The sequence below is a fragment of the Aquila chrysaetos genome, chromosome 19, assembly GCF_900496995.4.
Source record: "Aquila chrysaetos chrysaetos chromosome 19, bAquChr1.4, whole genome shotgun sequence".
NCBI classification, from domain to species: Eukaryota; Metazoa; Chordata; class Aves; order Accipitriformes; family Accipitridae; genus Aquila; species Aquila chrysaetos.
The window spans coordinates 8232813-8248978 of NC_044022.1; the positions used below are offsets into that span (position 1 = coordinate 8232813).

At 42.2% G+C, this 16166-nt stretch overlaps 1 protein-coding gene across 2 annotated transcripts in view; it reads left to right on the forward strand.

The window, feature by feature from the left end:
* Positions 1 to 504: 504 nt before the first annotated feature.
* LATS2 (large tumor suppressor kinase 2) overlaps positions 505 to 16166 on the forward strand; it is a 51493-nt gene continuing 35831 nt past the window's right edge. The window contains exons 1-2 of one of the 2 annotated variants that reach the window (XM_030042659.2): positions 505 to 715; positions 5081 to 5660. In XM_030042659.2, coding sequence (XP_029898519.1) covers positions 5322 to 5660 — 339 coding nt within the window. In that variant the 5' untranslated portion in view covers positions 505 to 715; positions 5081 to 5321. Of the gene's footprint in view, positions 716 to 5080; positions 5661 to 16166 lie in introns of those variants that run through there. The other variant, XM_030042660.2, reaches the window with a different exon arrangement.

A 16166-nucleotide genomic window follows, 5' to 3' on the forward strand; every position in this document is an offset into this window, starting at 1 on the left:
AAGCATCGACAGTCCTGCCACTTTTCGTGTGCATGTAGTTTTAGTTCAGCGTGGAAGGAATAATAATAAAAGATTATCGCCACGAAACACACACCTAAAATGAGTTTGGTGCCGACGGGCACCTCCAAGCTGCCTACCTCAACCTTTTTCACCTCATCAAGCGGAGGCAACGCCATTCCCCCAGCACCTCAGCCACCCCTCTCCCGCAAGACCCAGCAAGGGGCTGTGTTGTGGGGCGCGGTGTTTTTTTGTGAGGGGAAAGAGTGTCACAAGCTGCCTGTAAACCTAAGGAAGGGCACCCTGAGGGGACCGGAGGGCGGAGGGGAGGCCGCCCCCGCGGCCTCCCCTCCGCCCTCCGGTCCCCTCAGGGTGCGACAACCCTTAACGGCCCTTCCCGCCCTGCCGCCCTCGAAGCCCCTCCCCCCGCTGGTATGCGCCGGGAGGGGCGGCGGCGGCGGCGGCGGCGGGAGGGAGGGGGGGGGGAGTGGAATGACGCGGGCGCCGCGGGTCACGTGACGCGAATGGAATGCCAACAATGTAGCGAATGTCCCGACTGCGCCCCGCACTCGGCGCCCGGGACGGCCAAGGGGGAAGATGGAGACCGGCCCGCGCCGTCGGGGTCGCCGCCGCCGTCGCTGAGCCGTTCCGTGACGGCTTTCCCCCTCCCCCCCCCCCACCCCGGTAGGCGAGCGGCGGCGCTGGGCGCCCCGAGGAGGTGAGCGAAGAGGGGCAGGGGGGCGGCGCGGCGGTTTCGCCTCGACCGCGGGTGTGAGAGCTTCTCCCCCCCCCCCCCCCAAACTGCTGTGCCCTGGGGGGAAAGTCGTGTGGAGAAGGGGGGGGGGCGCGAAGGCGGGTCGGTTCTGGAAGCGGGAGTGAGCGTCCCGTGTGTGTGTGTGTGTGTGCCCCCCCTCCCGGGGGCAGCCTCGGCGCTCTGCCCGCACCCTCCGACATTTTCCGGACACCCGTGTGACAGCCCAGCCCAGCCCTGGCGGGGGGGGGGGGGTCCCGTCCGCCCGCCCGCCTGAGGCCTCTGCCCCAGGCCGGTCCGCCCGGCTCCCCTCCGCCGTGGGGACCGGCTCCGCGGGCTGCCCCAGCAGGCCGGAGAGCTGCTGCTAAACGGCCGGAGTTTATTTTGGGAGCTTTCTGCCTGCGAAGGGAGTGGGCTTGGGGCTGGGGGAGAAGGGGTTGGGGCGCCCGCGTTCCCCGGGGGCATTCCCGGCCGGCACGGGGGTTGGAGGCGGCGAGCCTGGGCCAGAGCCCGCCGCGGGGGGTGTCTGTGGAGGCGAGGGCCGGGGGCAGCCGAGCGGGGGCACCCAGAGCCCGCGAGGTCCCGTCCGGCTGCAGCGGGGGCCCTGTTGTTCGCAGTCAGCTGAAGGTCACTGCCAAAATTCAGCACTTCGCCACCCTCTCTCCCGCCTCGTGAGTGGCGTGCGTGTTGAAATACCCCCTTCCCCGGCAAAGGCACTCGCGCAAATGACGCAAAAAAAAAAAAAAAAAAAAAAAAAAAAAAAAAGCTTATTTGGAGTGTCCAGGCTCTGCGGTCAATTACTGCTGGTCTGCTGTGGATGGGGAAGGTGAGCTGTTTCCCACAGCACTGGATTGGGCCAGTGCTTATGGTTGGCAGTGGGATGCAGGCACAGAGTTACTTTTGGACAGTTTTGTTAGCAGGAAGAAGGAGAGAAGGAATGATTTTGGGGAAAATCCTCACTTCAGTTCTTTTCACTTTCACCGTGTGCTCACTTATAAAGGGGAGCACGGTTCGTATAATAATGAAATTCCTGAAATGCTCCCCCTCCCCGCCCCCTTGACAGCCTTAGACCTCCAGTACAAAGTGGATGGTCTCTGCTTCCGTGAATTTGTGATCCAAAAAAACCAAAGCAATACCCGTAAATTGAGAGAGGGAAGGCAGTTGTAGCAGTTTCTTAAAACTTTATTCCTTCCTTCTGCAGTGATCGCTAGCTCAGCTCACTACAGTGCCTGCACAGTTATAGATAAGGAAGCAGCTCTCCAGCTCAGGGTTTGGGACTTAGCTCTTGAAACACAACTGAGCTTTAGTTTCTCGCCTGTGTCCTCGCTCCACAGAGACAGTAGTAGCACATGCAGCCTGTTGGTGAACGAAGAAACAAGAGAGTGAACAGCTAGTGCTGCTGGGACAACAGACATCAGCATATAATTTAAGTGCAGTTGGTTGTTTGCTGCCAGAGCAGCTATTGGTATTTCTCAAATGAAGAAGAATAATCAGTTATTAAAAAATTTTTCTAACTTGATGCAATTAAAGTAATGCTGCGCTTATTTGATTGTATCTTCAGGATAATGGACAAGCTTCTAATTAGTGCAGAATGTCTAACATTTGGGAAAAAAGCCTTAGGATTGTTTAGTCAGAATGGCTTGAAGCTCAAAAATAATTCTGGAAAATCGTTACTCGTGATGGCAGGAAGGCTATTGATACATTCATGCTGTAGGCAAGGTGCAGATTAGAAGGATTTGGAGTTATCCAGATGTACAGTCAGAAATGCATAGACAGAATTAGACACTCTACGTATCTCTTAAAGCATACAACCCTTTTATTTTTTGCTAAAAATGCAAATCACAGGAAGATTTTAAAAAGCGGGCAGCTTGTCTTTGTAAGTCATCTGTAATATTTAATGTTCCAATTTCTTGGCTTACCTTACGTATTTAGTCAAAAAACCCTTCTGCAAAATGTGAAACATTTGCAGTTAGCTCCAACAACTTGCTGTTGTTGCTGTTCTCATTCATACTGTCTAAATGATCAACATTTCTTTCTGATTTAGCAGTATTGTAAGTGTAAGCTGAAGAAGTTGCCAGCTGGCTTGACCTAGCATTATTAGACTCGAGCTTAGGCTAAAGGTCACAAAAGTTCTTTATGTGAAGCATGTGTGTAAGTGGGAAAGCAGTCCTTCGCTGCAAAAAGGTGGGGGGGTTGCAAGCTTTTCCACCGCGTCCCAGGCCTGAGGATTGGCACAGGGACTGAAAAGGAAGAACAACACAGATTCCTAAACCCAGCCATATGGTGCCTGCTGCTGTCAGGAAAGGAAAGACAGTTATAGACCAATTAATTGCTCTGTATCTTTTAAGCACTAGCTAGTTATGATGTAATCCTAAAAGGGCTGCAGTACTATTGTTTTTTTTAACAAGGCTATGTATTATCCTTTGCTATATTCTGTCGAAGTAGAAAAAATTCTGTTCTTGGGATCCTTCAGTTGCTATTGTCTTCATTGAGAACAATGAAAACTTGATCTGTTATTGACTAATAGCTGATTTGTTGTTTGTGGAAATACCAAAATCTAGATGAACAGCTTTAGCATTTCTCTTAAAACAAGTGACAAACATGTCCAATGTGCATGTGGGCATTTATGTCATTCTTAGTCCTCTATGAGTTACGGTTGCAGGATATCCTTAGAGAGTACCGAGTGGAGCTCAAGACCTTGGACACATTATAGGTGTCTTTTAGTTAACTGAGCATTTAAATCTTAGCAAAAAAGCTTGAAATGGGTTAATCTCAAGTGATTAATCTATGCTCCTGCATTTCAAACTGGTAAACCATCACAAAAAAAGTCTGGGGTCTGAGTTCACTATTGCATTTCAGTCCTTGGTTGTAGAGGAAAGCTTGAAGTGGACTCTGTACTAATTAGGAAGTAGTGATGGGCTTCAGACATGAATGTGTCCAGATCCTCTTGGCCTTCACAGTAGTAAGCTGTTTGCTTGGCAGTGAGAAGTGATGGTAAATGTACGGAAATGGTTGTTTTGTTGGGAAATACTGTAGCTATCACAGGAAGAGTTGCTGCAGTGAGTTGAGTTTTAGTATGAGCATATGAAAATAAAGATCAATACTTTCCAGAGAAACTCTTTCCAGTGATAAATGTGCTATGATCAGAAGTGAAATTCCTTTTTAAAAAAAAAATCCAGTTGACTTCTGAGTGACGGAGAGGAACATACAATGTGTTACCATCTTCTGTATTTGTGACTTGAAAACAACTGAACCAAATTCTAGCCTTCTCAAGAAAGTGGCTTGAGCAGCATTCAGGAGTCGCTTTGCAAGTGCTAATATCAACAGCAGAAGCAAACTTGCATAAGCAGCATCAATAGCGAGATGACGTTTCTGATTAAGCTGTCTTTTTAATCCTTTTCTGAATGCAGCATTATTTAATGTTTCTATTATGGTGATGCCACAAAGACTTAGTTAAAGTAGGATTCCTGTAACTTCATGCTGCACAGAGATTGCAAGTTGCATGGTAGCTCAGCTGTGCTGCATAGTTGTTCTCTGCTGCATGTCAGAAGAGGTGCTTAAAGCTATCTCAAAGTCTTTTCTTTTTTCTGTGTTGGGATGCTAACTGAGCTGGTTCTGCCTCTTCTGCTGTTACTGAGTAGCTCCATCTATGCCTCTTTTCCCTTTCTTCCCTATAAGGCACAGCTAATGAAATATCATATACTCCCCCCCCCGCCTTTTTTTTTCCCCTCCTCCTTCCGGTTCTGGGGAGAATTCTTACCTTCAGGCTTTGGTAAGATATTCATGTGGAAAGGCAAAATATCTTGTCTTTCTGTTATTCACTCTGTTATTGAAATACTAGAAGTTGCTATGGTTAGAGTCATCAATATTTCCATTATAAATCTTTTTCGTAAACTTCTGAAACTGAGCTCAGCTAGTGTAAAACAAACAAAATCTTGAGTGGGGGAAAAACATTTCATGAGCATACTCTTCCCTAATTATGAAATAGGATAGGCTTGTCCAGCATTTGGTTATGCAATTGGGTGGGAAACTTGCCGCAGTTAGGTACTGTAAAATTCTTAAATGTTGTATTTTTTTAAGGTTTTTATTTTCATTTATTTTGAAAATGAAACTTTAAAGAAAAATGAATTATTTATTGGTTATGTTGAGAAAGCCTTTTGGAATCCTATTCTTGAAAACAGATAAAGTGAAAATCATTAAAGGGAATCCAGCTGTGACAGCTTAATAGGTTAAAGTGATTCACTTTCACTTGATTAATTGTCATGCTGTCCCTTCAGAGGCATTTACAATATCAACTTAATTGGATGTACTTTCTATTTTCTTTTGTTTCAGACACTGTCAGTCTGCAAAATGATGATTCCAAGGATTTTCACTTTCTGTAGGAAACGTGAAGTTCGTGAGCTGAAGTAAAACGTTGGCATAATTTTCTTGAGAATTTTGCCTTTTCTTTTTCTCTTCGAAGGATTATGTTTACAAGAAGTTGATACCATCAAGTGACACTTTTTCGAAATAAAGTAATTTAAAAAACCTAAGAATAAAGCTGTATTTATGCTCAGAGAAAACTGGATTAACAATGAGGCCAAAGACTTTTCCTGCTACGACATATTCTGGAAACAGCAGACAGAGGTTACAAGAGATTCGAGAAGGTTTAAAGCAACCATCCAAATCTTCAGGTCAGGGACTACCTATTGGACCAGGCAGCGAAACGTCTCTGGACCCTAAGATTTTAATAGGGAAGGATGCTGCAAGGCAGCAGCAGATGAGACAAACACCTAAGTTTGGACCATATCAGAAAGCTCTGCGAGAAATTAGATATTCTTTGCTGCCTTTTGCTAATGAGTCGAGCACTACAGCAGCTGTTGAAGTGAATAGGCAGATGCTCCAGGAACTGGTGAATGCTGGTTGTGATCAGGTACGTATGAGTTTGGGGGGGGGGGGGGGTTGTCACTGCCTTTAAAACAAGTTTATACTTGGGACTGAGGAAGGGATATTGATGGACGTTATCAAGCTTGCCAGCTGACAAAATGCACCGATTTCTCTGGCAGTTGTGTTGCTGTATGACTCGCAGAGTAGATGGACTTGGTGTTGAGAGACGTGCCTAGTATGGGGTTAACTCATGTTAAAGACGGTGATGGTGACCTCTAGGATTCTCTTACGGTTTCTCCAGTTGATGTATAAGGCTGAACAAGGTAGCTTGTCTTTTTTTTTTTTTTTTCTTCCTTTTTTTTCCCCCCCTCAATACTGGAACAAGTGTTAGCTATGAGTATTAGGGTGGAATTTTGTCTAGTACATCTAAAGTCAGTTCACTGTCAGAACCAACTAGAAGAAATGACAGAGACAGTATGTGGTCTTTGAAGAAGCTCAGTTGCTGTTTGCCAGAAGAAGGTGGAACTGGCTGGATGTTCAGCAAGCAGCAGTGGTTGGGTGCATGCTGGGGAAGAGTTCCTCATCTTCTCTGCTTCTATCAAGAGGTGGTAGCCCTGTCTCAGATAAGGGACTTGGCACAGAGATGCTTGCTTTTGTCATTCTGAGATTGATGCTAGAACATATTCTTAATTCAAAGACCATTTGCCTGGTGCAGAACATGGTCTTTTTGTGTTGAGCTGCATTCATCTTGCATGTGCTTCTGGTGTTGGTACTGATTTTCACCTCTGTCCAGGAATAGTTAAAAAATTTGCTTTTTGGAGGTGAAGTATGTTTTGGGTTCAGATTGTGATTGTTGTAGAAACAACTTTTTTTCCTGTGTGATTGAATGCCAGTTGTTGACAAGCTGAAACATTTCCATTTATAGTCCTTGATATAAATTGGAGATTTAAAACCAAAGTGCTTTCAGTGGCATTTCCTTGATTTCAAAACTTCACCTCGTTCACTCATGTCAGAGTGTGAGTCTCTTGACTGTCCTAGACCGTATTGTGAATCTGTATAACAAAACTAACACTAGGCATTATTATAAACAGTCTGCATTTCTCTGGAGCTATATAGACATTAATTAGTGCTGTTTCTTTTCCAAAGAGTTTATGCTATGTGAGATAATCGGTGCAAGAGTAGATTGCAGATCCAATGACAAGTGCTGCAGTACAACTGAACGCTTCCTAGTCCAGTGAACCAAGATGCTGGTTTATTATAATAAGAACTGAATTATTTAACTGGAAGAACCAAGGATTTTCTCTGATCTTAAGCATGCCATGAAAACACAGTGTTTTTTAGAATTCTACCCTCTAAATTTCCCTAGCTGTGTAGGATGAGAACACTCCCTGTGCATTTGAGCCAAGGTTAAATGAGCACAGCTGGATTCTGGACTGGAAATGCGCATTTGGTAGGTTACATGGACAAATTGTTCACACACAGAACAGGCTTGTTGGACTGAAATCTTGGAAAGTACTTTGAGCATACTACAGCACAGGAAAGTTAAGCCAATGTATAAAACAGAAATACCTAAGCACCTGTTAAAATGTCTTGGTATTAAAGGCAGTGTAATGCACTATATATGTAAAGTTTTTAATATTTTCAGCTATTTTCTGGTATTACTTCTTATAGAGCACTGAGAATGATCCCAGTTCTGACTCTGATGTGGAGATTTTTGCTACCTCCTTAAATTTGCCTGCACATTTTTGGTTGCTTCCCCCCCCGCCTCATTGGCCATGATCCTTCCATCCTCACATTTAGCTCTTCTCCCTAGCTGTGACTTGTTGCCTGGCGACGGCATTATTGGTCCTATCCCTTAGGTGTGTTTGACACTCAAACTGAAGCATAAGCAGGATCACATTTGGCTAGAGTCCAGACAGGGAATCCAAAACTGGAGTCTTGTGGCTAAAGATGCTGGGTTTCCTAGTGTGGGTCCAGGCCATATGAAGGTTGGCTGTCCTGGAGGGTTGTGAATGAGTGGAGCTTCTTGAAATGGTGTGAATGGTATCTGGTCCTGGGGATGGCATGGTGTAGGGTGACAGACTTGATTACTACCTCTAGATTCTTCCTTTCCTCCTGGTGCCTGAGCTGTTTTGAATCAAGTGCTGAACTGTTTCGGAACGTAATTTGTAGTAAATCAGCCATCCCAAGCTGCAGATCTCTGATTTAACAGAGAGGTGAACTCAGCTTCAGTTTCTTTGGGGATGGTTTTATTTAGCTCTGGGCCCGATCCTACTGTGAGGTTGGTAAATGGGCATTGAAGCCTTGCCCCATGTCCTCTGCCGTGCCCCCCCCCCCCCCCCCAAACGCCAGGAGCAAATGTTTGAAGGTTAAGGATTTCAGTCCATGAATAGCTAATCGTCTGCTTGAGCCTTCCCCTACAGCAAGCTTGCAGAGTACAAGATCTTGCACCTCCTGATCCTGCTTCATGCTACACTAATGAGCTGTTCAGTGGCTGCAAGTGTCCTGAAGTTGGCAGTTTGTCATAAGAAGCTCTAATCGTGGGCGTTCTAGGAAGTTGTGAAGAATGAATAGACGGCTCTAACATTATTCAGTTTGATCTTATGTGAACTCCATTTTCAAGTTGGATTTGGGCTGATGCTTTTTGGTGTTCTGTTCTGGATGGAACACTGGAGAGTAATGCTAACCGTCTGGGTAATCTGTTCTGGTCGACACCATGCAAGGATCAGGATTCTTCTTCAGTCTGTTTATTAGGCCACAATAAGGATTTTTGGAAGGGTGAATGGGAGCGTTGACAATTAAGGAGGAAGGAGTATACATTTTAGAGGCTGGGGAAAGGATACTCATTATTCCTATTAGCTCCACTCATGTAGCACACCTGTAGCATGTTTAGATTTTAACAACCATTTTTACGTACTACAAGAGATGTTGCCTATTAGGTAACATAAAGGTAGGGTTTGTAGCTCCCTGTTCTGCCTAAGTGACCCTAAGATGAAATTGAAAGTGGTTTAATTAAATAAGAAAGAAACAGCGTAACATTTTATTACTTTATTCTTGCTCTGTGAAAGACCCACACCGACAGGAAATTGGTTATAAGCTGGTTGGTAAACTTAAGTGTATAAAATGCAGTGTAATTCATGAAGTAAATACAAAATTCTTGTGTCTTTCAGTTACAGTCATCATGGGTGTTACATATGAAAACTTTTTAAAAAAATTGATTAGGAAGTTGCCAGTGTCCTTTTAAATGACCCACATTCTTTCACTAAGTTTTCTTTTCAGCCATTGTGTAGCTTATGATTTTGTAGTGAAAACTGCCCCCCCCCCCCCAACTTAATGGAGACTTTGCTGTTGACCTGAAGGAAGCCAGGATTACACAAGTTTGGTTTTTTTAAGAGATACAAAACAAAATTACCCACATAATTAGTCATAGTTCTTCTCAAATGGAGTAACTTGTCTGTTGTTTGCTTAAGTCATCTTTTCAACAGTAATTATTAGCAAGTTTCAATCAAAAATAATTAGTGCAGCATAAATGGTTTTGAAACTTGTAGAACATGACTGCAAAAGGCTGAACCTTTTTTGTTGCAAAAGCTTGAAGCCAAAAGCACTGCTAATATACTGTTCTTTAGTAAATACAACTCCTTGGGCTTAGAAGTGTAACTTGCAGTCACTGCAGAGGGACAAGAGTGTGGAGCGGCTGTCCTGCAGGCTGGTAAACCACTGGAATCACCTGGGGCAACTGGATGGCGCTTGGGGTGTGGTGGTAAATGCAGCTGCTGTTGTGGATTGAATTTTTCCAATGAATAGATGCAATTGAGCATATGATCAGTGGCATTCCAGCAACCTGAATGGGCTGTACTGTACTTACTGTACTTCCTTAGAGCATAAACAGCCACTGACATTGTAATTTAGAGTGGGCTGCAGCAGTTCTAGATGAACTGTGGAACATTACACACTTGTCAGCCCCCCCCCCCCCCCCCCCAAGCAAACTTCTTTTCTTTGATCAAGGATGCCTTTTCTGGGTGAAGATTTCTAGACATAGTTTGTTTGGGCAGCTGTTTTTAAGGAAAACTGATGTTTAGGGTTTTTTACCTCCACTACCTCCAGTAACATGCATCATGTACAATACACAGAATAACTATGTGAATATGTGAAGCGAGGAAGTTCTTACGCTTCATTCTTTCCAGAGGCTTTTATAAATATCTCTGTAATAAAACATGTACACTCCACCTGTGCCAATAGCAGAACATTCCAAAGGAGAAGATCTGTCCTTTGGACACTAATTATAGTGTCTTTCAAGGAACTGGAATGGTGTTTGTGGGTACTGTAATGTGTCTAAGAATATCAAGCTGACCATCTTGTCATCTGTGTTACACCGAGTTCATGGAATCCACTTTGTAGAAGTGGGGTGGGTTTTGGTTCTAGGGTGTTTTTTTTTTTAAATCCTCCTTCTTCCATCCCAAGATTCTTTTGATCTCTTAATCATGGATGACATCCTTTTTATTTAACCCATTTGGCAAAGATTCTACCCTGATTTGGGAACTACCGCTTGATTTTGAGAAACTTTGAGAATAGGGAATGCAGTATTTATCTCAATTCGAACAAATATTTGCACCTCTAAGTGAGGGAAATTCTGCTACACCAAATAGAGCTTGGGCAGAAAGTCCTTTTTATGTTTTGCAGGTGGAGTTACTATTCTGGTTTTTCTTTTCTGTATAGGGTTTTAGGTCATGTTCGTTCACATATGATCCATGTGCCATCTATCAGTGTGTTACTGAGCAGTATGACTTTTCATCCTATCATTGGAGTGATGACAGAAAGCAGATACAATGCAAAGCTTTGTTTTGGTAACAGACAATGCATGGCTGCAGTTTTCCTTGTAGCAAAATATCTGTTGCGATGTATTTGTTAAGAGGACAAGTCTAAAAAGACAGCTTGCCTTCAAGGTGAAGGGCAGCAAATTTGTAATAGCCCTGAGCAAATGGGAGAATCAATTTCATAACATTGGCCTGTCCTGTAACAAAATTTTGTCTTTTGATTGGGTAAACTTTACCTGTGTTAAGAGTTCTGCTTGTCCAGCTATTTACCAAAACCACCAGGATGAAGACCTTAGTCATCATCTGGGTGTTTTGGGTCCAGATTGTTTTGTTAATGAAAAATGGCTGAAGAATGAGCTGTTACAAGATTGCCTAGGTTATTCTGTGGGACATATGTTAAAGGTGGCAAGAGTCATTACAAGCTATGTTGCAGGTCAGGAGGAAATAAGTCTTCTTGGGTTACAAGGAGAAAAAAGGGGCCTTCAAATGAGGGCACGCACTGCTGAATACAGGAGAAGGATTTTATTTTAGCAGCTGAAGTAGATTTGATAATTCAGGCCAACAGTCTCTTGTGAGTTTGTTTGCCTCCCTCATTTGAAGGTAAGTTCACTCTGTTTCTTCTTTGCTAGCTGTGTTGAGAGCTTGTTTCATAACCTTTTCCTATGCTTTTTTCTTTTCTCTCTAACCTCCACCTACCTTTTTGGTTTCAACCTTTTTCTCATTTCTGAGAAGCTTCCAGTATCATCCAGTGTTCTTCCATCAAAGCATGTAATGCAATATGTTTTCCCACAAATACACCTGAAGTTAGCCCCTTAAGTCAATTCAGTTTTTAGCTGCTTCAGAAAAAAAGTGAGTCATAGCTTTCCAGGGGCTGAAAGCAAGAGGCGAGGACTGCTTTTGAGCCAATACCTGCTGACATCTCTCTCTTCTATCCAGTTTCGTGTCGCCAGTCTTCCTATGTTGCTGTCACTTCTTGATGACGCTGTCTTAGTGAATATCCTTAAACCTTCTGTGTTGTGATGCAGTTCCTGCAATGTATTTGGGAAGGTGCTCTTGGATTTGTTCTCTGTGAGTGTGGCTTAGAGTATGCTCTTGTCCTGCAGAAGAAAGAAAAAGAATTTTGTCTTTTCCCTTGCATTTTCATGGTGGTAGATATATTCCTTGGCAGTAGTAGGTGACTGCACGTGCTCCTTCATGTGACAAGATGTGGCTTCTTGGCAGCTGGGCAGTAATGTGGCACTGAACAAGGCTGCAGTATGTTTTAAATTGTGTCCTTTATTCTTGTTAGCCTCCTTTCTTCTTTGGCAAGCTATAGAATAAATTGCATCTTTGTAGTAGGATTATGTTTGAAGTGACAGAACAGGAATCAGATGCCAGACTTCAACTGTAGATAAGTGTGAATCTTGAGTTATGTTAAACTAATGCTTCCCTATTCCTCATGTCAGATCATCATTCTAGAGGCTCGGGAGTTAATATAAATGTCTAAAATGATATAATGGTGTAACGGTGCAGGATTAACTTGCATTGGATACTTAAATTGTATTTATTAAAATTTAATTGCCAGGAGAAGGTTGAGCTATGGATTTTTTAATATATATATTTTTTTTAAATAAAAAAGGAAATGGCTTCATCACAGTCACTAAAAATTCTGCATAAGCATTAACTTCAGTCTCTGAATAAAAATGCCCTTGTGACCAAAAGTGAAGATTGCCATTATTATAACAGGAAGTTGATATCACAATAGTAGTAGGGTGTAACTGTTCCTTTTGCATTTTTTGTTGTTCTCAGCCTAAATCTTTGTTGTTCTTTTTAGCTTGTATCTGAGAGGGACCAATGTGGTTTTACACTGAGACTGAAAACCAGCATCTCTGCGGGGGGGGGGGGGTGGTCGTGGTTTTTTGGTTGGGTTTGTGGGTTTTTTTCTTTCTCAAAAAAAATGGAATGACACTTTTAAACTTAGAGAGATTTCAGTAGAAGGACTGGATGCAAGGCTTTTGCATGTTACATTCTTTAGATGTAATCCAATATGTGAATTCAGAACTCATTTAATTCAACCTAGGAATGCTCTTCTGATAGTTGCTAAACTAAATAAAAGTTTGTTAAAGCTGCTAACTGAATATCTGTAGAATGCAAATAAAAGTCCATGACTACTTCTCATGTGATACACAGCTATGTGCTATGCTTGTGTAGAGTGCTTTTTTTTTTTTTTTTAAATCTCTTTTTTCCCTAATGCATGGCCAAATATACATAGAGTAACTTACAATGGCAGTCCCTTTTTCCCTCACTTTTTTTCTTGCTGTACCCACAGGAAAAATTTTTGCGAACATGTTTAAATCAGTTGATCAGCTGAACTGAAACTAAGTTAATGGGAAGGAAAAAGGAGGGGGGGGGGAATTTCATTACTACCCTGTGTAGATATACTGTCAGCAGGTATGTGAGTTTATAGTAATTTAAATTACAAGAATGTAGCCAGGCATTCAATTGCATAATATAATCTGATAAACTGAAGGGAACTAAACTACTATTTCTTCCATTTTATTTATAAAATATCATTGCCAGATACTGTCATATTTGCCCAAGGGCAGAATGAAGTTACTGTGACTGCATTTTCTGAAAGCATGGTAGTATTCCAACTGTGTGTCAGTTTTCTGGAGGTATTCAAAGTGCTGGCTGAATTCTTACCAGACCACTGCTGGAAGGAGAAACAGTGACCAGCATGGTCATGCCCAGGAGGTAGGGACTGAGGATCACACCACTGTTGCTCTGAAGGTGAATGGTTATGAGCTATAAAATGCAGCAGAAGTGCTTTTTGGTTATGAGGTTGATAATGTCACTCTTGAGCAGACCACAGCTTGTAGGTGCTCCCTTGGGCACAGCATTCAAATCCTGCTCAGCAGCTGCTTGTGGTGGTAGTGACTCCTACAGAATGTCCATGTCCCATGTGTGTTACCCGTGTATCCCCCCAGCCTACCATAAATCAGGCTCCAGTACATATAGTCTATCTTCCTTGGGTACTGGCTGTCTCTGTGACTTGCAAATGCATGTATGCAATGCTCTCTAAAATAGATGATGAGAGACATGAAAGAGACTTTTAAATCAAGTTTTCTTGGTGATGGCAGCTGCTGTTTTTCTCATTTATTGGGTATGTCTGTTAATTCCCCACCATTGCCTTTTTTTTTTTTTTTTTTTTTCTTTTCTTAAATGTCTCTCAATGAACAGCAGGGTAGGCACAGGTTTTCCTTTATTTGACTTAGGAAAGAATTCTGGCTGGATTGCAAGCTCCCTCACTATCGATATAGCTACTCTAGATGTTTTACAATCAAGTACTGCTGGAACAAACACAGTTTACACTAGTAAAATCAAGGAGGAACAGCCCCCTGTCTGTTTGCTTAAAGCTACAGATGTTTGTGTTAATTTTGGCCTTATCCTTAAATAAGTTGTGTACGGCATATGAAATACATTCCACTTTTTTCACTCTTCTGCTTATGTTCATAACCTAATTGTGACTGTAGCTTAGATCTGGCATTTTTATGTTGCTTGGAGCTGAGGTTTAGAGTGGAAAATGCTGGTCCTTATTTCTAGGTTTTCATCATTCTCTAGCTTTTTAAAAAAAAAAAAAAAACAAAAAAACAAATTAAATTTAAAAATGCTTCTGATTACCAAAATGGAGGCTGAAGTTGCTGCGGCATTGTCGGCTTTGGTGTTAAGCAGCAGCAGGCTTGTATGATCCAGACTTGAGAGGGATCCCAATTTCCAATCTTCAGAAGATGCTTAAATAAAAGCCTGGTGAAAGTCAAACTCATGCTGTCAGCCTGCTCTACACATCTGCTGCTGGTCACCCAAAATACTGTTGCTGCTGGAATATTTTCAACTTCATGTTACTTGGCAGCTGATGTGTCTTCCCTGTTACCATGTGGCTTCTGCTGAGGTAGTTCTGTCAGCTCTGATCTTGATGGGGTCACCCAGCTATGGTTGCAGCACAGCAAAACGGGTTTTGTTCTAAAAGTCTTGTCCTGCCATCTGGACTGTCACTGGCAGTTCACGAGAAACTTCTCATACACAAATTGACACACATAAATTAGGTTTCACCCAAGAGATGCATGTGTGCATATATGTATTATGATGACTGCAGTGTTTGCATGGTACCAGCTGTTTGCAGAGAGCTTAATCCATAGGATTTGGTAGTGCACTGAAGATTTCTTTTTCAGTCTAAGTAAGCAAGACTGTAATGTTTGAGGCTGCGTTCTGCTTCCCTGCAGTGTAAGAGATGGATTCTTCTTGATGAGAAACTTGTGTTCTTCTTTTTAACTGAATCCAAGCAATTAAAAATATTTCCCCAGGGAGGCAAAGGATGAAGAGAACAGGATAGGATATCTAAATACTTTAAAAATAAAAATTATTTCTAGGTCAGATAATTTTCAGAAGGCTGAAGACAAAGAACGCTGCGTACCCATAACTTTGTGAATCAGGTAACAGCTATGGCAGGGACAGCCTGTGAAAATAACTCCATTCTGTGCTGCTTTGTTATTAGTGTATGCGTGCATATATATGAAACTGTTATTGCAACACATACTGTCTTCTATGCATTTAGAGAAATGTAAACACGACGTAAATGGAAAAATGTTGAGATTTAAATGTAGATTGCTTGAATGACCAAGCATTTTGCTACTGTTTTCTATATCTTTCATGACTGTAATGCATGATTTGTAAATTACTCATTTCATTCAAAGCATGCAAAGATGCAGTATATTACTCCTCACATGCATAAAATGCTAGAAGGAAGACTGCTGAGAGTAGGTGATAATATAGTGAAGTTTTGCCCATCAGAGATTGACTTCAGTAGGACAACTAGCAGTGTAAAATTATTCCTGTGTAAGTCTTTATATGATTAGGTTTGGATTTTATCCACCATTTATGAATCTGTTGGATGTGGGTTATTTCAAAACAGAAGAAAATGTCAGCACAGACTCGGAGATCATCGTTGCTGCTCTGCAGCTTCCTTCTCTCCGTGTTCATTTTGTTCTTCCACCGTATCAACTCTTAAATATCTTCAAGGCTATTCAAGTCTATACCTTCCTTTACCTGTTGTCCTATTGCATTGTTTTTTCTGCTCCATTGGTTTGAATGACTAATATTCAACACCTCCTACGTGCTTTTCTCCATGTGCCTCTGAATACCCTAAATGAATTAATTTTTTTTATAATTGCAAACTATTAAGAAAGAACTCTTTTATAGACTTCAACCTTATTTTTTCAATTTGATGTGACATCCTAAAGAATTATAGATGCAACTGTAATGTGACTTTGACAGCATACTCCATATATTTTCATTTCTGCATCTTTTCTTCCATTCAGTGTCAGGACTCCATAGTCTGTGCTTAAACTAGCCACCTGTCCCATTCACGGTTTTCTTCCAGCTTTGCCACAGTCACTGTGTTCATTCCACCTCCTGCCAGATGTCAGCCTGATAAAGATGCATAAAATCTAATTTAATCAATGTAAGTGGAACCTTAGAAATACTAATATGTGCAGGGTATCCTGGTTTACAAAAACAGAAAAAATCTCTGGCTGTCCCAATTAAAAACAAAAACTTGTGGCCATATGAGATCTTTGAATCAAGACAAATCTTCTCCATATTTGGCTGGTTTTGTCCTGGCTTCAAACAAATGCTGAATAATTTTCTCCAGAGATATGCATTCCACCTTGCTGGAGCCTGTTTTTTCTGATTGTCTGGAACAA